This window comes from Rhinopithecus roxellana, chromosome 9, assembly GCF_007565055.1.
Source record: "Rhinopithecus roxellana isolate Shanxi Qingling chromosome 9, ASM756505v1, whole genome shotgun sequence".
In the NCBI taxonomy this organism is placed as follows: Eukaryota; Metazoa; Chordata; class Mammalia; order Primates; family Cercopithecidae; genus Rhinopithecus; species Rhinopithecus roxellana.
The window spans coordinates 139,589,760-139,612,302 of NC_044557.1; the positions used below are offsets into that span (position 1 = coordinate 139,589,760).

The following is a 22,543-nucleotide window of genomic DNA, read 5'->3' on the forward strand; positions in this document are numbered from 1 at the left end:
ACAGTTTGGCAATATCTTGTAATTGGTTAGTAAGTTTTTGTATTCCGTGGGCATATTTGACAGTCTGGTGAATGAAGCCAGTGTACGTCTTTGCAGAAAAAATTTTTAAATACATACAATATATAGGATTATAAAAGACAGTCATATTGAAATATCATCACCGTATAAAAATATGATAAGATATAGTAATTTTTTTTTTTTTTTTTTTTTTTTGAGACTGAGTCTCACTCTGTCGCCCAGGCTGGAGTGCAGTGGCCGGATCTCTGCTCACTGCAAGCTCCGCCTCCTGGGTTTACGCCATTCTCCCACCTCAGCCTCCCGAGTAGCTGGGACTATAGGCGACCGCCACCTCACCCGGCTAGCTTTTTGTATTTTTTAGTGGAGACGGGGTTTCACCGTGTTAGCCAGGATGGTCTCGATCTCCTGACCTCGTGATCCGCCCGTCTCGGTCTCCCAAAGTGCTGGGATTACAGGCTTGAGCCACCGTGCCCAGCTGATACAGTAATATTTTTATGAAGAAATTTTATAACAAGAATTTAGTGACAGGTCTGATAACTGCTACAATTTCAAAATGATGAATGTGAACTATATCTTGAGATAACAGCAACAAATGGAATGGAATAGGAAAATACCTGTGATGCCTGTGGTTTACCAAGTCACAGGGACTGCTAATTCTAATTTCTTTTTTGCCTCCACTTATAATTGAAATGTGAAATTTTAGAGAGTTACGTAAATGAAGATGTTTTTTCCCCCTTTTCATCAGCTCCTTGAGTTAGAATCATAGAACTTACAAATGCCATTTTAAGAACCCTTTTAGAGTGACTTTCACTCATGAACAATGATAATGATTCTATTATTGATTATAAGAAAAGTGAGAAATCTTACGTGACCATTATTAAGAGAAATGGAAACATGTAATATATTAATATGATGGGGTGCCCTATAGCAATGGAAATAAATGACTTACTTATAAGCGTCAATATGCAGAGGTTTCTAAAACAGAAGTTTGAATTAGAAGTTTCAGTATGATATTGAGACAGTATTATGCAAATTACAGCCATATGTCATTTTATTGTATGGTTTGTGATTTTATGTACCTGTTTGTGTGTGTGTCTTTATATACACATAAAGACAGGTTTGAGAAAAATAATGTTTTTAGTTTAGTGGAAGAGAGGGAGAGTAAGATGGGATAAAGGAATTCAGATGTACCTGTAGTATTTTAATTATTTATGTTAAGAAATAAACCAAATAGATTGCAAACAAACAGACCTTATTCAATGGTAATTGTCATTGATGAGTACATGGGTGTTTGTTTTATTCTTATTTGTACTGTTCTGCACTAAAATAGTTCCCAAAATTCTCAAAATAATAGTTACTAACAAGAAAATATTTTCTTATAATTATTGTAAATAAACATTTTAATAAAAATACAAGTGGCACCAAGGTAGATTATCAGTTGCAAAGGAGATTAACGTTTGTCATTCGCTTCAAGTACATGTGGGTTACTCAATAATTAATGAATTGATTGTTTTCTAGTTAATGCCAAGTCTTTGTTGCATTTTGATCTTCTATTTAGAATGTCAAAGTAAGACTTTGAACAGTGGTTGATATTTATGGTAGCACAATGTAAACTCCCTAAATATGGTTAGGATTGTGGTACTCCACAGTAACTTAATAGCCCTAAATTTTTCTATATTTGGCATTTTTATCACCAGAGAATCTCAAAACTTTATCTTACAAGACCCGGGAAAATGGTTTTATTTCTTGGGCTTATATTGGTTTCTTGTATCTCTCTGTCTTTAATGGTTCAGTAAATTAGTTTTGAAATATCTGGGATTGCTTTCTTCAGTTTTTTGGTAGAGAGATACATAAAACTCTGGTTATTGTAGAGAAGTTCTGATACTCCAGGTCATTTTTACTGAAATGAGCTAAGGTGTTAGTCAATAAAGATGAATGTGGTAGTGACTGTGGAAGTTAGAATATAATGAAACATCCTCATTTTCTCAAATACCAGCCTGACCCCAAGCGTGAAGTGAACATAGCTTCCAAAAGAGTAGAATCAATCAATAGATGGGAAGATTAGTATAGGAACAGCGAAGAAGCACAGAGTAACTAATGCCGCTGCCTGGCTTTGTTTCATATCTTCCTTTAGAGGAATCAAAATTACTTGGCTTTTAGCTACTCTTTTTTTTGGATATCTCTTAAACTGTCTCGAACTGGCAGTAACTGTTCTATTCTTTGTAAAGCAGTACAGGTAAAAATTTCAAATCACATGATTTTAAAGTAAAAATATAATCATATATTTTCTCCTCTAGAAGGAAACCATTATCAATTTGCTACACAGTTGACCCTTGAATAACATGGGTATGAACTGCGTGGGTCTATTTATACATATATATTTTTCAAATCAATATATTGGAAAATTTTTTGAAGATCTGTGACAATTCGGAAACATTCTCAGATGGACTGCATTGCCTACAAATACCAAAAAAATGGAGAAAAAAAGTATGTCAAGAGGGCACAAAATGTATGTACCCACTAGTCTATTTTCATCATTTATTACTATAAAATATACACAAGTCTATTATAAAAAGATCAAAACTTATCAAAACTTAGACACACGGTTACAAATCACACATGGCACCACTTGTAGTTGAGAGAAATGTAAACATAAGGTTGCCATATTAAATCACACCTGCATAAAATTAACTGTGGTACATAATAGGCTACTGTCATGACTTTGTAGCCGCGTTCTTTTGCTACTGGGGTGAGCTTAAGTGTTGCAGTAGCCACTTCACATGCCTTATGACATGGATCATCTCCATGTGAGCATTTCATCTCTCCAGTGAGTTGCATATTGCATTAAACAGTGATCACCCGAGGTTCTCCTGTATTTTTCATTCTGTTTAGTGTAATAGTGTAAAGCTTGAGTAACACCATGGGACCCATACAAAATGCCACTAGTGATGCTGGAAGTGCTCCCAAGAAGCAGACGAAAGTCAAGATACTACAAGAAAAAGTTGAATTGCTTGATAGATAGCATAGATTGCAATCTGTACCTGTGGTCGCGCGAATTTTAAACAGATGATTCATCTTGTAAATAGGTGACAGAAACTTAACAGTATGAGTAAATACAGTATAGTACTATAAATGTATTTTGTTTTATGATTTTTAAATAACTTTAGCTTACTTTATTGTAAGAATATTGTTTATAATACATGTACAAAATATGTGTTAATTGACTATGTTATTGGTAAGGCTTCTGGTCAGCAGTAAGCTTTTAGTAGTCAATTTTTGTGAGGTCAAAACTTACACATGATTTTTGACTGTGTGGGTGCCCCTGACCTTCCCATTGTTCTATATTATTTCAGATATTCAGCATGTAAGCAAAAAAGTTAATGAGTGAATAGGTACACACAAATTGTGGATATTCTTGTAGGTAAGTCTGTTTCATCTTGTTAAATAACTGTAATACTGTCTTGTTTCATACCATATTATGATGTAATCAGATTCCTCTCTGTAGGCATAAATATTATATCCAAATACTTGGAATTATAAACAGTGCTTCAGTGAATATCCTTTTATATATACATGTGTACTTTGTCTGATTATTTTTTTAGGGTAAATTCCTAGAAATGACATAGCTGAACTAAAGGAAACACACATTTAAAACTTCATATGTATTATAAATGTGACTTCTTGAAAGATGTTAACAGTGCATAGCCATATTGTATTCCTTGATACAGTACATTTTCCAGTGGTATTTTTGATAAAACATTATGTGTTTGTGTGTGTATATTTATAAAACAGTACAATGTTTTATAGTATATTTATCCAGTTAATATTAGCATTAAACATGGTATCTCATGTGCAGACTACCCGCTAGTTTCAGTAGTAAGCTTTTACCCTGGGCTGTTCTCTCTGATCATAATCCCAAATGTTTTAAAAAGGATATTTCTCCTGCCACAAATGTTGGGGGGGGGGGGGGGGTGTCTGAACCAAGGAAATGTGTGGACCAGGAAAGAGCTGTGTTAATTCTATTTCTGTATTTTCAATACATTTGTTTCATTACTTAATTAGTTATACAGATATTTATTTAATGAGGTAGGCACCGGTGTGGTCAGTGGGCATACAATGATGATAAAGGCAGTTCTGGGCTCTCAAGAATTTATAATTTAGTGATAGAAACTTATAAGTGGTTCAAAACAGGCAACTCTTTTACAAACTATAGTTATACATTTGTAAAGTGTGTGTACAGTTTACATACATTTGTAAAATAATTTATTATAACAAAGCAAAATAGAAATAAAGATGAGAAAAAATTTTATTGAAACATTTCACCCCCTGGAAACAAACTAAGTAAAATTTACTTCTCCTCTAACATTTCATTATGAACGTTTCAAACATAAAGGTAAGTTGAGAGAATTTATAGTGAATACCCAGGTGTCCACTACTTAGATTCCACAACTAACAATTGACTGTGCTTGCTTTATCGCAACTTCATCTTATGTATCAGTAATCATTCTTTCTTTTTAAATGCATTTTAAAGTAAGCTGGAGACAAGTGTCCTTCCTTCAATATGCATAACGTGAATTGTTGTTTTAAACAGCACTGTGTTTCAGTGAAACCTATATTGATTGACTATATGCTATTAAAAATGTAGAAATTTTGGATTTTGACATTTCCTCCCTAATTCTCTTCCTTGTCAGCAGATATTTGTTAAATTACTTTGTCTGGTTACGGAATGTAATGTAAGTGTCATATCTTAAATGCCCATATAATTTACCTGAACTGGAATATTTTTGATAGCTGTGCAGCAATATAGCAAGTGCAGTTTGGGGTTTCCTTGGCAAACCAGAATAGTGAGAATGTCTATAACAATAAATGCTAGAGTTGTTTATTCTTGGTTTTACATTTAAATGTATTCCTTTTAATTAGCACTATATTCAACATTTAGTCTTTTACCATAGCTTATTTCCTGAGTTCTTGATTTTTGATTCACCTCTTGGCTGAATTTTATCCATAGCTTCTCTTTTCCTGAGTTCCTTATTTTGATTCAGTTCTTGATTATATTTTATCTTCAAGAGATTCCTCTCTTTTCCATGATGGTCTAATGTGTACTGAATTCCTTAATTTTTTTGCTTGCTTTGGTACATTTTATTGGTGCTTTTTGTAAACAATAAATTCCAATATAAAATAGTTGTTTATCTTACAAGGATAAATCGAACAATATTAGGGACATCCTAGGGCTAGGGGTGAACCTAGAATCTTATCTCTAGTATTACTCAGTCTTCCACATGAAGTGCAATGTGAGAAGTTTCTTCAGAGATTTTCACCTTTGTATATTGATATGGTTTGGTTCTGTGTCCCCATGCAGATCTCATCTTCATCTGTAAGTCCCATGTGTCACAGGAGGAACCTGATGGGAAGTGATTGGATGATGGGGTTGGTTTCCCCGATGTTGTTCTTGTGGTAGTGCGTGAGTCTCGTGAGATCTGATGGTTTTAAAAGTGGCAGTTTTTCCTGTGCTTGCACTTCACTTCTCTTGCCTGCCATCATGTCAGATGTGCCATTTTCCCCTTCCACCATGATTGTAAGTTTCCTGAGGCCTCTCCAGCCATGCATAACTGTCAGTCAATTAAACCTCTTTCCTTTATAAATTACCCAGTTGTGAGTATTTCTTTATAGCAGTGCAAAAACTAATACATATACCTTTGTACAAAACAACCAAAAGAAATCTTTGATTCTACCCCAAAAAACTTGACTTGCTCTTGCCATTTGGAAGAAACTTGGTAGGATTAAACGTTATTTAAGTTGGTGAAAAACAAGCATTGGAAAATTTTTAAAGTACATTTAAAGCTTTGTTCTTGACTGATTTTCTGTTGGATTCTATTGAATTTTTCTTAGTTTTAACAATGTAAGCATTACATATTTTACTGACTGATTTGTGTGAATCAAGAATAAAGTCTGAAAAAATTAACTCAGTTTTGCAATTTATGAGTATAATTTATGAGTATAGTTATGTGGTTTTGTTTTCCCACATTCTGTTAGTAAAATTTTTTTCAGCTGTGACACATACTATATTGCCATTGATAGTGAAGAGTTATACACAATGGCTTCTAAAGCAGTGCAAGATAATTTTATGATATAATGTATTATTACAATAGAGTACTTGCTATACTCATTTACGCTGGTAATAGCCATCTTGCTTGGATCTCTGTTCCCAAGAGAGGCAGGCCAGATGGCTGTGTATAGCTGGAAGTAGATTTTCCTTTCAGCTTTTAACAGCTGCCCTCATTTCTTATATCTGGTACTTGTTTTAAAATGAGATATTTATTTATAAATGAATGTCCAACAGAAGGATATGAAAGAGTTCAAGAAAAATGGTGGCAGAAGCTAATGCAGTGGTGGAAAAAAAAATGGGATGCTCATTTGACCCATTTTATGACTGTCCCTGATTAAAATGACTTCGCATTTTGACTCTTTCAGAGAAATTATCATGGTTCCCATTATAATGAGACTGTTTCTTGACAGTAGGGTATTGTACTTAAGCAATTTTATAGTGAAAAATTGTCAGGAGGACAACAAACATTAAGAAAAAAAAACGTTTTCACTGTCCATTAAAAATAAAACAGAGTAACTCCCAAAACTAAAAAAGACAATTTTCAACTATTTACATGACTTCATGACTTATCTTTATCAACAAACAGGTATGCTTTTGTGATATTAATATATTACTATGAATCTATTATCTTCTATCTTTCCACTTACTGTTGTGATAGAATTTTCTTACTAGTCACTGACGACGTTTCGTTTTAGTCTCTAATATTTTATTGATATTAATAATTTTATAATATTAATAATTTTTATTACCTAGCTGTTTTTATTTTTGTTGCTGTTAATCACACAACTATGTTTATATGATTTAACTATTTTTCTTTTGAAAATTTTTAAGGTATATTAAGATGTGTTGAATAAGTTATAATCAGTTTAATGTATTTAGTATCATTGTTTTTATGAGGGGCTTTACGTTTTAAGCATGGGATTTATTTCATAGTAAACTTTGAAATTCGTAAAATTCCATACATTCATTGATCCAATTTTGTTCTTACCACAAGTATCAAATGCAAAATATTTCAATATACTGCATGATGTTTGCTCTGATAAAATTAAGGTATAGCAACATCTAACATTAGAATTCTTAAAATATTACTGCAAGGGGGTAGTTAAGTTTCTTATGGAGAAACAATTCTGGTATTTTCAATGTAGAATTTAATGTTGAGGTGTTTATGTGAATTCACTGCTTCCTTTATTAATTTTTATGAATAAGGAAATCCTAGCAAACTTAAAATTCATATTAAATCTTTGGAATATTAATTTAACATTTGGCAACAGTAATTCTTAAGTTCTTGTTGTTATACTGATTTTATATATAAGTGAGATACATATGCAAGTTTCGGAAACAGTTGTTACTTCAAAATACTCTTTTCTACCTTTGAAACAGAGAATAAATAGAGCAAAGAGACTGGCAAATTGAAGTAAACCCTTTAAAAAAGTGACATCTGAATAGGGCTACTACGTTATCAATTCCTATATTAGAGCGTAAAAGTTTTACAAATTTTCCATTCATTTAGTAGAGGTATAGGGAGGGCTAGAGGGCCTTTCAGGAGCCACCAGTGTTCAGGACACTCTGTGGGGTACAAACATGGTCAAAATGTGGATCTCTCCTCAGGGAAACTTTCTGAGGAGAGTTGAGGTTGATAAACACACAACAAAAAGAGTGTTACTGGAATTATTTTTAATGTGTCTCTAGAAAAAGTTCACTTAATTGAATATTGTAGTGCCATCCACTGACAGCTTCTTTTTCAAAAAAAGTGTGATGTCAGAATAACTTAATTTCTCCACTTCTCGTTAGATAACTTTACACAAAAGATCTTTAGGATCTTCCCAGAGGTGGAATTGGTATGGAATTTTACAGTATTTCTTTCTTTAATTTTATAGTGCTCTCTATCAAATTAAATAACTTTTTTTTTTTTTTTGGAGAGAGAGTCTTACCCTGTCACCCAGGCTGGAGGGCAATGGTGCGATCTTGGCTCACTGCAATCCCTGCCTCCCAGGTTCAAACGATTCTCCTGCCTCAGCCTCCCAAGTAGCTGAGACTACAGGCACCTGCCACCACGCCCAGCTAATTTTTGTATTTTTAGTAGAGACGAGGTTTCACCCTGTTGGCCAGGCTGGTCTCAAACTCCTGACCTCGTGTTCTGCGCGCCTCGGCTTCCCAAAGTACTGGGATTACAGGCGTCAGCCATCGTGCCTGGCTACCTTTCTACTTTTGAATGTAATGAAAATTGTTTCTGATGCAATGCTAATTACATTTTCTCTGGAGATACCATGATTTGCTGAGTTCTTAACTGATTAACCTCTTGGAATTTTTGCTTTCATTATGGCATGTGTGCTCTATGCATTTTATATTTCTGATGAAAATGGTGTATTTGTTTTGTTTATTGTATAGCTTATTATGGTTTTCTGAGTGCCTTTAAAAGTATTGGTGGTCTTTACTGAACTATCAGTGTGTAATGTAGATAAGGTGGTATAGTGCTTAACCTCTGATTTTTTGGTTCCTGGAAGCATTAATTGCCCTTTATATATTTTTAAATCTGATAAGTATGACAATATTAAATATGAATATGGGGAGGCTGAGGTGGGCGGATCACAGGGTCTGGAGATTGAGACCATCCTGGTGAACATGGTGAAACCCTGTCTTTACTAAAAATAGAAAAAATTAGCCGGGCGTCGCGGTGTGCACCTGTAGTCCCAGCTACTCGGGAGGCTGAGGCAGGAGAATGGCGTGAACCCGAGAGGCGGAGCTTGCAGTGAGCCAAGATCGCGCCACTGCACTCCAGCCTGGGCGACAGAGCAAGACTCTGTCTTCAAAAAAAAAAAAAAAAAAAAAAGAAGAAAAGAGATATGAATATGGATTTTTAAGATCGAATTTCCAACATGGAAGATAACTTTTCTACCAAATGCAAAACGATATGCATCTGGCTGCTCATGTTTGATGTATGATTGGGTTTTGATTGAACTCCTTAAATATTAGAGTCTTGCAAAGTAAAGCCTTCTTTTCTGCTCAGACTCCTTTAAAAATATGAGAAGAACAAAAGGGGTCATGAAATTGTTTCTGTGTGTTACCAGTTGATACCTTCAACATGGACCTCTTGTTCTCATTCCAGATCCACATGCTGTGAATTACTATAAGCAACTTATAGTATGGCTATTTTGATGATTACCTGCTATCTGAATGTTTCTAGGGATAAAATGTTGAAAGAAACAAAAAATAAGTAAAAAATAATAGATGAGTGAGCTCTTACTCTATTTAAGCTTCACTTTGGAATGAACCATTTTATTATGTATTGTTTAATGTAGTGTACTATTTCTTGTATTTTTGGTTATAAATTGGTTATTGTAGTAAAATGTTAATTGAGAAACAATGGAGTGATGTCATAATTTGGAGATTGGCGTGTGGATTATGCCAGCTTGTTTATTATACTAAGTTGCTGTAAAGTTAAGCCTTCATAAAATATTAAGATAAAAATATAAGAAAGAAAAAATATAAGAAAGAGGAATGGGCATCTGAACTTACTATGACTGATTCTGTTAACTTCATTAATAGATGTGACCTGCAAACCTTTGTTTTTTATAAAGTAACAAGGATGGGTTTCTTTGTTTTGTTTTTGAAGATTCTAAGTTACAGATTTCTTTTTCGTTTTCTGATGTGATAGGTTTATGACATCTTTGTCTCTATGTCCCATCCTTGTACCAGTAGCAGACAAAGCCAACTGTTCACCCACTCTTTACTGATAGGACCAATCTAGGCTTCAGAATCTTCTGCCCTGAATTTAAAGGAGCCACAATATCAGTTAATGTTCACAGAAACAATATATTCTTTACCATCCCTTCCTGAGTTGGCACTAAGCCATTTACTTTACAGCAAAGCTACAGCCATCGCACATCAATATAAGCCATATTTTATATATACATATGTATGATATATATGTATTATATATATGTATGTGTGTATACACATGGACACTTTTTAGTGCTAGAGTTTATTTGCCTTAAGGCCTTGAGAATGGGATCTGTCTTACTTAAGCCAAATTTGAGGACTGTGAGATAATCTATCTTTTCATGTAACGGGTGTTTCACAGTGCTTTTTTTTTTTTTTAAGTAAATTTAGCACAATGCTTTTCTTGTAATACTCAGAAACATTAGGTAACTCTGAGATTGAAGGTATTAATGAGATTTTTAAAAATTCCCACTACAGATAATTCCTTTAGCAACGTGATCTGTGTTGTTGATAGATCATGACCTGAAGAAAAGGAAAAGAAATTTGAGTGTCTTATCATTTGTAAGATGCTGTGCTAGGAGTTTTCCTTACATTGGCCCATGTAATTTTACAAACATCAAGTCTCATGAGATCTGATGGTTTTGTAAAGGGGAGGTTCTCTGTACATGCTGTCTCTTGCCTGCTGCCATACAAGACGTCCCTTTGCTGTTCCTTCATCTTCTGTCATGCTTGTGAGGCCTCCCCAGCCACGTGGAACTGTGAGTCCATTGAACCTCTTTCCTTTATAAATTACCCAGTCTCGGATATGTCTTTATTAGCAGTGTGAAAACAGACTAATACAAATACATATAGCATTATCTCAGTTTTTGTAAGGGTTATATTATACTCCATCTTATAGATATTTCTGTCCTCCTTTAACTACAGAACATTCCCTTTAGTCATGAACTTTTTGACCCAACTTTCATTTTTCACTGGGAATAGGGAGCTGAGATCCATGAGCATAATTCTCTTCAGAAGACCGAAAGGGACGCCTGAACAGAGAAGTTTGAATTAGGCCTTTGAGATCTATTTTAGAGAATCATTCACTTTCCCTGTGTTATCTCCCACGTGTACAGGAAGTATACATTTGTTAAGGTTCTGCTGTTTTGTGATTTTTTTTTTTTTTTTTTGGCGGGGGTCTGTGTTAAGAACTCTGTGAAGGATAGAAGAGAAAATTATTCTTTTCTCTTCTAAAGACGTGAGAATTCTCAGATTATTTAGTACCAAAATTATGTTTCTGAGAGAATTAAGTATTTTCTGTGCATTAGCTCGTAACACATATTATTTTAATTAAGGTTTTTGTTTTTTTAATCACTTGTTGGAAGCACTGAGTCTGTAAGGACAGGCAGAGAATAGTTAATCTAGGCTGAGATAGGGGTCTTTAGCGTTGGATGAGGCTCACTAGCCTTTGCGTAAGTATGTTTAGCATTTCTTAACATGCACTCATTGACCAGGCGCAGTGGCTCACGCCTGTAATCCCAGCACCTTGGGAGGCCGAGGTGGGCGGATCACAAGGCCAGGAGATGGAGACCATCCTGGGTAACACAGTGAAACCCCGTCTCTACTAAAAATACAAAAAATTAGCCAAGTGTTGTGACTGGGTGACAGAGTGAGACTCCATCTCAAAAAAAAAAAAAACAAAAAAAAAAACTGCACTCGTTTAAGTGTACAATTAAATGACTTTCGTTAACTTTAGTGAGTGGTACAACCATCAGTAGAAATCAGCTTTAGAACATTTTATCACTTCAGTAAGATACTTGTGCCTGTTTACAGTTAATCCCTATTCTTACCTCCAGGCTTAGACAACTGCTTATCTACTTCTTGTCTTTGTAAATTTGCCTTTCTAGACATTTTTTATAAATGAAAGAACAGAATGTGTGGTCTCTAGTGTCTGGCTTCTTTCAGTGAGTATAATGTTCCGGAGGCTTATCCATGTCGTGGCAGTTACAAGTTTGCTTCTTTTTGTTTCCCAGCAGTATTCCATTGTGTGGACCTACCACATTTTGTCTATCCATTCAACAGTTGATAAACGTTTAGGTTTTCATGATATTTAAATATGAAGTCATGCTTGTACAAATTTGTAAATTGCTTTGGACATAGTAATTTGTGAAATGCCAGATTATTATTATTTTTTGCTAAGGATATAGTTACATAATAATTTATACATGAAACAGACTCTTTGGATTAGAATTGAAATTTCGATTTACTTTTATATGTATTGAAAGTATAGAAATGCAGCTATTCAGGCCATTATTAAAGAGACCAAAAGAAAGAAAAAACAAAAGAAAACCACCCCAAATTCTGAAAGGGATGCTTAGTGACGGGAACTCTTGTATACTCTTGGTGGGAATGTGAATTAGGACAGCCGTGATGGAAAACAGTATAGAAATTTCTTAAAAAACCAGAAATACAAAAACCATAATATTCAGGAATCTCGATGGTCATTTATCCAAAGGAAAGGAAATCAGTATATCAGAGAGATATCTGTACTCTCATGTTTATTGAAGCGTTATTCACAATACCCCTGATGTGGAATCAACCTAAATGTCCATCAACATGTGAATGGATAACAGAAGCGTCGTATATACACAATGGAATGCTATTCAGCTGTAAGAGGAAGTGAAGTCTTGCCATTCACAGCAACATGGATGAGTCCAGAGGACATTGTGTTAAACGAAGTAAGTCAGGCACAAAAAGACAAACACCACATGTTTTCATGCATTTGGGAGTTAAAAAGAAACCAAAAACCAGATTGAGCTCACAGAAGTAGAGAGTAGAATTACGCTTATTAGAGGATGGGAAAAGTAGGCAGGAGAGGAGGATAGGAAGAGGTTATTTAGCCACAAAATTAGATAGGAGGAATAAGTTCTAATGTTCTGTAAGCAGTGTAGAGTGAATATAGTTTACACTAATATGTTACATATGTTCAGAAAGCTAAGAGAGGATTTCAGATGTTCACAGCACAAGGAAATGATAAATGTTTGAAGTGATACATATTCTAATTACCCTGATTTAATATCCCTCTCTACTCATAAATATGTGTAATTATTATGTGTCAACTAAAAAGGAAAAAAGAAAATACAGGACGTGTATACACTAAAATGTTGTGAAATACTACAAAAATGAGTTAAACCCATAAGTACTGAAATGAAAAATGAAGAGAGGCTGGTTAATGGATATAAACATGTAGTTAGATAGAAGGAATAAGTTCCAAAGTTCAGTCACTTGAACTTGTGGACTCAAGTGATCCTCTGGTCTCAGCCTCTCGAATAGCTAGGACCACGTGCACACACCATGAAGGTCGACTAATTTTTAAAACAATTTTTGTAGAGTTGGAGTCTCACTGCTGCAGTCCAGGCTGGTGAAGGAATAAGTTCTACTGGTAGATAACAGAGTAGGAAAGTAGAATAAAAGTAGATAATTTAGTGTGGTATAGGAATAGGTTCAGAAATGAAGACTCTTAAAGAATAAAAGTAGAGATCTTGATTTTTTTGCTTTTTTTTCAGTAGTGATTAATTTCTATTTTAGAAGTTTATAGTGACGTGTATTTTTATACAAAATTTACTCATAGAAATTTGCATATTATATATGTCTTCCAGAATATCAGGCCAGTTGCGGTGGCTCACGCCTGTAATCCCAGCACTTTGGGAGGCCAAGGCGGGTGGATCACGTGAGGTCAGGAGTTGGAGACCAGCCTGGCCAACATGGCGAAACTCTGTCTCTACTAAAAATGCAAAAATTAGCCAGGCGCATGCCTATAATCCCATCTACTCGGGAAGCTGAGGCAGGAGAATCATTTGAACCAGGGAGACGGAGGTTGCAGTGAGCAGAGGTAGCACCACTGCACTCCAGCCTGTGTGACAGAGTGAGAGTTCATCTTAAAAAAAAAAAAACAATCTGTTTTATTGATTTTAAAATTAACTCAAATATGTTAAAACTATCAAGTTCAATTGGAAATATTTTTGATTCGTTCTGGCTGTGCCGTGGGTGGCAGGAAGGAGAGAGTGCTGCAACAGTCCTTTGAGGCTCTGACCTCGAGACTCCCTGAGCAAGACCCGTAACACCCCTTGGGGCTCTGCTGTTGCTGGCATATCTGAGTTTTTGGGTGCGGCTGTGTTCCCCTCATCTAGATGTCGATTTCCAAGTCAGAAGCAGGTCGCCGCATGCCTGGCCCAGCTACAGGCCAAGCATAGAGCTGCAGGGGGCATAGAATTTGGGCAAGTAGCACAGAGCCAGCACAGCCTGCTAGGCAGAGTGGGCAGAATGAGCCCAGCGAAGCCTGAGCAGAGGCGCCGCTGGCCAGAGATTTCTGGCTAGCGAAGGGTCATGGAAAGAATCCTGTGTAATCAGCAGACAAAGGGAGGAAATATATGTACAGTAATGCACTCACTCATACAAGTCTATATTTGTTTCTGTATCCATGTGTAAAAAATATATGTATGTATACATGTGTGTGTGTACGTGTGTGTGTCTATCTATATTATTTATATATATATTATTTATATAGATAGACACACACGTATATATATATTTTTGAGACAGTCTCGCTCTGTCGCCCAGGCTGGAGTGCAGTGGCGTGATCTCGGCTCACTGCAACATCCGCCTCGCGGGTTCAAGCGATTGTCTTGCTTCACCCTCCTGAGTAGCTGGGACTGCAGATTCATGCCACCACTCCTGGCTTATTTTTGTATTTTTAGTTGAGACAGGGTTTCACCATATTGGCCAGGGTGGTCTAACTCCTGAGCTCGTGATCCACCTGCATGGGCCTCCCAAAGTGCTAGGATCACAGGTGTGAGCCACCACTTCTGGCCTATATTCCTGTTTTAAAAGCCACAGATTAATATGGATGCCTCCAGCTCCTATCCAGTGTCACAAGATTCATTCTGGCCCTCCCCCTTTCCTTACTTGTGAGTTCTTTTCTGACAGTGATACAAAGCCAGATGTATATTTATTTCTCCAACTGTGGTGTACTCACAGAGTAACAGAAGTGATAATACATACCTCCATGAGAAACAAAAATAAGTCGAGTATGTTATTTGTCTGCAGTTTCTTTTTCTCTTTGGCTTTAAGAATATCCAGCCAAATACTGTTTTCCAAAGTTATGTTTATGTTAGTAATGCAGTCAGGTTCAGTTGTTGAAGTTTGCTTTTCATTTTGGAACCATCCTCCCAACCCTGGCTGATCATTTAAAAATATGTAAGTCAGAAATTATTTTTGTGTTGTTTACTGTTGTTTAAAGACAGGGATATGTTCTGAGAAATGTGTCATGTGCAAACATCGTAGAGTATGCTTACACAAACCTAGATGGTATAGTTTACTACACACCTAGGCTGTATGGTATAGCTCCTAGGGTGCAAAGCTGTGCACAGTAGTACTCTACTAAATATTGTAGGCAGTTGTAACACAATAAAAAGTATTTGTGTATCTGACCACGTCTAAATTTACAAATGGTACAGTAAAAATACAGTATAAAAGATAAAGAATGGTCCCCCCGTCTAGGACACTCTCTATGAATGGAACTTCCAAGCCTGAAGGTTGCTCTGGGTGAATCAGTCAGTGAGTGGTGAGTGAGTGCAAAGGCCTGGGACGTTACTGTGCACCACTGTAAACTCTCTAAACACTGCACGCTTAGGCTGTATTGAAAAATTTTTCTTCAATAATCAATTAACTTTACCCTACTATCACTTTTTTAAAAAGTTTTTAATTTTTTAAACTTTGTGACTCTTGTAATAACTGTTAGCTTAAAATACAAACACATTTTATAGCTGTTCAAAAGTATTTTCTTTATATCCTTATTCTGTAAGCTTTTTTTCTGATTAAAACATTTTTCTTTATACTTTATTGTTGAAAACTAAGACACAAACAATAGCCTAGGCCTACACAGGGTCAGGATTATCAATATCACTATCTTCTACCTCCACATCTTGTCCCACTGGGGGGCCTTCCCGTGCAATAACAGTTATGGAACTGTCGTTTCCTAGGATAACATTCTCTTCTGGACACCTCATAAACGACCTGCCTGAGGCTATTTTACAGTTAATTTTAGAAAACAAATGAGAAGAAGTACAGTCTAAAGATAAAAAGTATAGTAAATACGTAAAACTAGTAGCAAAGTTGTTGTCATTATCAAGTATTATATACTCTACGTAATTGCACGTGCCATATTTTCATATGTCTGGCAGCCAGTAGGTTTGTTTACACCAGCATCACCACAAACACAGGAGTAATATGGTGTGCTGCAGTGTTACCATGGCTACCCATCATTATTAGGCGGTAAGAATTTTTCAGCCCCATTCTAATCTTCTGGGACCATCTTTGTGTATGGAATCTGTTGTTAAGTGATTAATGTCACTACGCAACACATGACTGTATTTCTGTGGGTTTTGGCAAATGCAGTCATGGCTCTACCACTAGTCACGAGTTGGAACACTTCCATTATCCTATATGCTGTGTTTTGGAAGAAATTATTACAAGTTGTTTGATACTGAAAATTCAAAGAAAAATCTTTTCGTGGATTTTACTGATATTCTAGTCTAGTTTAAGGGAGAAATGTGTTTGAATAATCAGGCAGTTGGGATACTAAGAATAGGAGAGAGATTTCAGTTCTTACTTTCACTATGATTTGAAATTTATTGCTGTTCCAGAGCATGGATTTGTTTTTCTAGCTTTTAAATAATTGATATTTTTCATGTAATAGATTGAGACTTTTAAAAGAAAAATAATTCACAAAATGTAATCAAATACAGTATATGCTCTTAAAATGCTACTTTTCTCAGTTATAATTGCTCTCTGTTCTTCCTAGTTTACCCTATAAGCAAAAAGAAAACAATTTAGAAGTGACAAAATTTTATCCTAGTTTTAACATTGATTAGTCTGGAAAGAGTTTTATTCCATATACTTTTTTTTTTTTTTTTTTTGAGACAGCATCTGGCTCTGTCGCCCATGCTGGAGTGCAGTGGCGCAATCTTGGCTCACTGCAAGCTCCGCCTCCCGGGTTCATACCATTCTGCTGCCTCAGCCTCTCAAGTAGCTGAGACTACAGGCGCCCGCCACCACGCCTGGCTAATTTTTTGTATTTTTTCTTTGTTTGTTTTTTCAGTAGAGACGGGGATTCACTGTGTTAGCTAGGATTGTCTTGATCTCCTGACCTTGTGATCTGCCTGCCTCAGCCTCCCAAAGTGTTGGGGATTACAGGCGGGAGCCACTGTGCCCGGCCTATTCTGTATACTTTTTAATCTCTTGTATAGGACAGATTATTTTTATGAATGGATCAAGGATAAAGGACGAGATGTAATTAGTAACAAAGAAAATTAGAGCATTCAGAATTGTGAAAAAATGGCTCAATTTTGCCAAAAATAACAGTGCAAGGCTCAGTCATGAGAATCCCTTGAACCCTGGAAGTAGAGGTTGCAGTTTGCTGAGATTGCACCATTGCACTCCAGCCTAGGTAACAGAGGGAGACTGTTTCAGAAACAAACAAACGAACAAATTGCAAATTAAAATAAGATACCATTTTTGATTAATTTGGAAGTGTGTGTGCGTATGTGTATACTATAAAGAGATATAGAAAATAAATAAGAATGAATACCCTAATCTGATGAGGGTATAGTGAATCTCACACTATAATATATTAATAGATTGCAGATAACGTTAGAATTTCACACTGATATAGTGTTGGTAAGGAAGTGTAGTCATGGTAATGAAAAATACCAATTAGTCAAGATTGATGCAAAATGATGGGACTAATAGGCATTTTCTTTAAAAGTTTTTTTCCAGAATATTTGTAATGGGAAAATTACATATAGTTGGAATTCTACATTTTTCAAGATGTGATTGTGTAAAAGTTATATTTTACATTGATTTTTTAATATTAAACATGACTGTGTGCCCTGAAATCTGTAGCACAGTGGTTCTTAATATTTAGAAAAATGGCATATTTATATTTGCCTAATTCTGAAGGAATAGAGTATGATAACCAGAAGTGTAGTACAAAAAGGAGTTCAGTTAAGCCAAGTTAAGAGTATACATTCTTGTGTTTTGTTTGTTTTTTAAAGGCACTTGTAACTTACCTCGTCCTTTGTTGCTTAAATAAGAAATATTCCTCTGTAAGGAATTTTCATTTGTGATCAGCCTCGTAAATGAGTTTCATACTACCTTGAAGGTGGGAAGCATGGGAGATAGGAGTACCAGACTCAGAAATCTCATTCCTTTCAGCATCCATGAAACTGGGGCTGGCTTCTTTGATTACTGAAAAGTAAAGTGAAATATTTGACCTTTTACAGTTATTTACTGTTTTCATAGATAGATATTTGCTATAAATGGGAATTTTAAATAAGAAAAACAGTAAGATTATTGTAGAAATTCAAAGAGTGTTAAAAGAGTGTGTGTGGTGTGTGTCTGTGTGTGAGAGTGTGTTGTGCATGTATTTAATGAGAAAAGTATACTGAGGTAACTCATAGGTAAGTAACTTTGTTAGACCAATTCTCTTCTTCCTTCATTAGTGGATTACCCTGCTTGATTTCCACTCTTTTCATAGAGGGTCACAGTCTGTAAATGTATAAAAAATAAATATTCGTATAGTTTTTATCTTATTATTTTAAAATGTTTTCAAGACTCAAAAGAATTTATATAGTGAGTTAGTTCATTGCATGTATTGGTAAATATTGGAGACTTCAAATCTTATTAAATATATAACAGTTTTCTGTAAAGCAAACACTATTAAATTATGCTTAACATGGAAAACAACCTCACTTTGCTTCTGAAAATTAAAACTAAGACCAATTAGGAGAAGTCTTTGTGTGTCATTTTCTACTGTTTTGGGTATATTGATGAGGCAGAGAAGTTTTCATTTTCACTTTAATAAGGTGATTATTTTACTTTGGAAATATATATATATAAAATACACATAAATATATGTAAAAATATGTAATATATATAAAGTACATTTCCAAAGCTATATATATAACTCAGATTGCTTATATATATATAGATTTTATCTATATAAATTATCTATATATATAAATATCTATATAAAATCTATATATATTTATATATATAGATAATTTATATAGATAATATCTATATATATTTATATATAGATAATTTATATAGATAATATCTATAATTATATATATAGATAATTTATATATATATAATTTATATATATATCTATATAATATATAATTATATATAGATAATATATATATAAATTATCTATATATATAAATTATATAAATATATGTTAATATATTTATATATAAATCTGACTAAATGCAAGTAATCTGTTTTGAGGTTAAGATCAATTTCAGTTGATGCCCTCTGGTTGTGGCAAAATTGTGTCTTTTAAAAAAACACACACAGTCGAGTCATTAACTATTATTTTTCTGTTTCATACAGTTAGCATGCATGCATATCTGAATGTTCTGTCTCTGCCGGTTACTATACTCTTTGGCCAAGTGACTTTCGTTTCCTTCCTCCCTTCCATTTCTTTCCATTTATCTTCTTTCCTGTTCAGGTGAGTGCAAAGCACTGCAACAAGTCTTTTACCTTAACTTAGGATCAGATGTCTACCTTGCCTTCTCTCTCCTTGGTGTATATGTGCCCAGTGTCTGTGAGCCACTTTTCCTTTTTCGCTTGAGAGGAGAGGGGAAAGAGATTACTTTTCTCTCTGATTTCTAGAGTAGAGCTTGGTTAAATGGCACAGTTCAAGCCTTTCTCTCCTGACCATTGATACTAGCTTGGTTTTAAAATGGCAGGGAATTTCTTTTTCTTGTAGGAATACAATGTTGTAGAGTTGTTAACTTCTCAGACTTGTTCAAGTAAAATGAATGATCTAAAGATAAGAGCCTTTTTTTTTTTTTTTGTTAGAGACGCGATCTTGCTATGTTGCCTAAGCTTATCTTGAACTCCTTGGGCTCAAGTGATCCTCCCACCTTGGTCTCCCAAAGTGCTAGGATTAGAGGTGTGAGCCACCATTCCTAGCCTATAAGAGCCTTCTATACAGAAGCTACAGTGCTGTCTCCTCCCAAACCTCCCTAGGAACAGAATATTACTAGTAGCCCAGCTCCACCTGTGCTGCCTCCCGGACTAGCCACCATGCTGACTTTTACCACAGTAGATCAGTTTTTCCTATTTTTGACTTTAAGTAGAATCATACAACACTCTTGTGTATAGTTTCAGCTTTATATTTGTGGGGGTGGTTGTGAGATGGTAGTTTTTGTTGTTGTTTTGTTTTCCTTTTGCTGTGATGTTTGGTTAGAGTAGAGCAGTTACTATTTTGTTTTACTGGGCTTCCCCTTTCTTTGTCTTTTGAATAGGAAGAGCTAACTTTTCTTGAGCCTTTTTTTTTTTTTTTTTTTTTTTAATGTCTGCCCCATTGGCATTCTTGGATTGCTGACTTCTCTATCAACTGGTGTGGGATATGTAAGGCCAAAAGAAAACCCTACGTTAGAAAAATGTGTGTCTTTTCTATCTTTCTGGGAGCAGAAATACAGTCTTACTTTTCTATAAACTTGGATATCATTAGGAAAAAGAAAAACATTTTATGCATTTATATGAAATTCAAACAAAAGGACTTTAACTCTTTGTAAATGTAAATTTCTGTGTTTAATTGCAGAATCTTTTAGCTGAAAAAGTAGAGCAGCTGATGGAATGGAGTTCCAGACGCTCAATCTTCCGAATGAATGGTGATAAATTCCGAAAATTTATAAAGGCACCACCTCGAAACTATTCCATGATTGTTATGTTCACTGCTCTTCAGCCTCAGCGGCAGTGTTCTGTGTGCAGGTAATTTATGTATTTAAAAAATATTAAAAACTATTATCCATGGCTTACATATGTATTTTTAATGTTCATTTGAAGATAAATATATGTAAGATAATTAAACAGTTGTTTAATAGTCAAATATAACTGTGCACATTTAAAAATAAGCTGAAAAATCAGTGTATTTTAGAAAATGATATGGATAGGCTAATATTCTTTTATTGTGGGCATGTAAAATATTCATTGACCAGTTGCACATATAGTCATAAAACTGGTTTATCTTCTTTATATCCTGCAGGTTGCCTTGTAGGTCACTCAATTACAGCTATGCTTAATGAAGTAGCCCCCTTAAATATAATCAATTTTTAATTTTTTTTTTTTTTTTTTTTTTTTTTTTTTGAGACAGAGTTTTGCTCTGTCGCCCGGGCTGGAGTGCAGTGGCCGGATCTCAGCTCACTGCAAGCTCCGCCTTCCAGGTTTACGCCATTCTCCTGCCTCAGCCTCCGCAGTAGCTGGGACTACAGGCGCCCGCCACCTCGCCCGGCTAGATTTTTGTATTTTTTTAGTAGAGACGGGGTTTTACCGTGTTAGCCAGGATGGTCTTGATCTCCTGACCTCGTGATCCACCCGTCTTGGCCTCCCAAAGTGCTGGGATTACAGACTTGAGCCACCGTGCCTGGCCCAATTTTTAATTTTTAATAGCACTCACTTTTACCTAGCGTAACCCATTTAATTTTTGATACTGCCAATGATTAGAAATTTCTATGCTATAGAAGTAAACAGTTTTAAATGAATGAAATATTTGTCAGGAGGAACAAATTAAAGAAAACTTTGGACAAGTATAAATACTTGTCTAAAAGTATGCAACAAACACTTTTTTAAATGGAAATTTTTATTTTGAGATAATTGTAGGTACACATCTTTTACCCAGTTTCCTCCATTGGTAACCTGTTATAAAACTATAGTACAAATTCACAAGTAGCGTATTGGCATTGGTAGAGACAAATGCGGAACAGCTCTATTACTGTAGGAATACTTCTTGCCATTTCAAGTCACACCCGCCCTACATTGTACTTCTTACCTGTCGAATTTGACCTCTGACCTCTGGCAATCACTAACCTGTTCTCCATTTCTATCATTTTGTCATTTCAAGAATCTTATGTAAATGGAATTGTGTAGTATGTGACCTTTTGGGTTTGGCTTTTAAAAATTTGCCGTAATTCCCTAAAAAAATGTCCAAGTTGTTATATTTCTCAGCAATTAATTTTTTAAATTACTGAATAATATTCCATTATATGGCTGTACTGCAGTTTATTTAACCATTCATTTGTTAAAGGACATCTAGGTTGTACTATAGAATGATACGAATTTCAAAGGGGCATCTGTTAAGTAATTGTGGTAGAGAAGTAGTCTTGAGATCTATTGTTACTGAGCCAGGAGAGCTCTGTAATCCATATGATAGTGGTTAGAGTGGACCAAAGAGATCTCAGGGTGACAACTAAGATGAAAAGGCAAAGAGGAGTTTCCAGAAATATTTTTCAAGAAAAACTATTCAAATTATATTTCTGAGTAGTAAATGAAGCCTCAGAGGGAGTTGTAGATGCACTGAGAAAGGCACCCTGTCATTTGTGGCCATCTTGGTTTTTTTTTTTCCTCACCTGAATTACTCCTCCTGAGTCCTTCTGTGTCGTGTAATTTTGGACCACTTCTGTAACACTGCCGTAATATTTATAATTGTATGCGATCTTTGAAGAGTTCATAGTTACAATTTAAAAATCGTAGGACTTTCCTTTTTGAGACTTCCTTGCTTTTTTCTTTATTTTTTTAAAAAAAGTGAAATTTTCTTCTAGAGCTAGCTTGCATTTAGATTCTTCAGTTGATTTTCCTTGCTTAAAGGCT

The 22,543-nt window shown here is 35.1% G+C and overlaps 1 protein-coding gene across 3 annotated transcripts in view; it reads left to right on the plus strand.

Annotated features, from left to right (window-relative positions):
- The window catches only part of TUSC3 (tumor suppressor candidate 3), a 264,065-nt gene that overhangs the window by 101,680 nt on the left and 139,842 nt on the right, over window positions 1-22,543 (plus strand). For all 3 annotated transcript variants that reach the window (XM_030937977.1, XM_010358156.2, XM_010358155.2), the window contains exon 2: window positions 20,499-20,668. In XM_030937977.1, coding sequence (XP_030793837.1) covers window positions 20,529-20,668 — 140 coding nt within the window. In that variant the 5' untranslated portion in view covers window positions 20,499-20,528. The remainder of the gene's footprint in view (window positions 1-20,498; window positions 20,669-22,543) is intronic.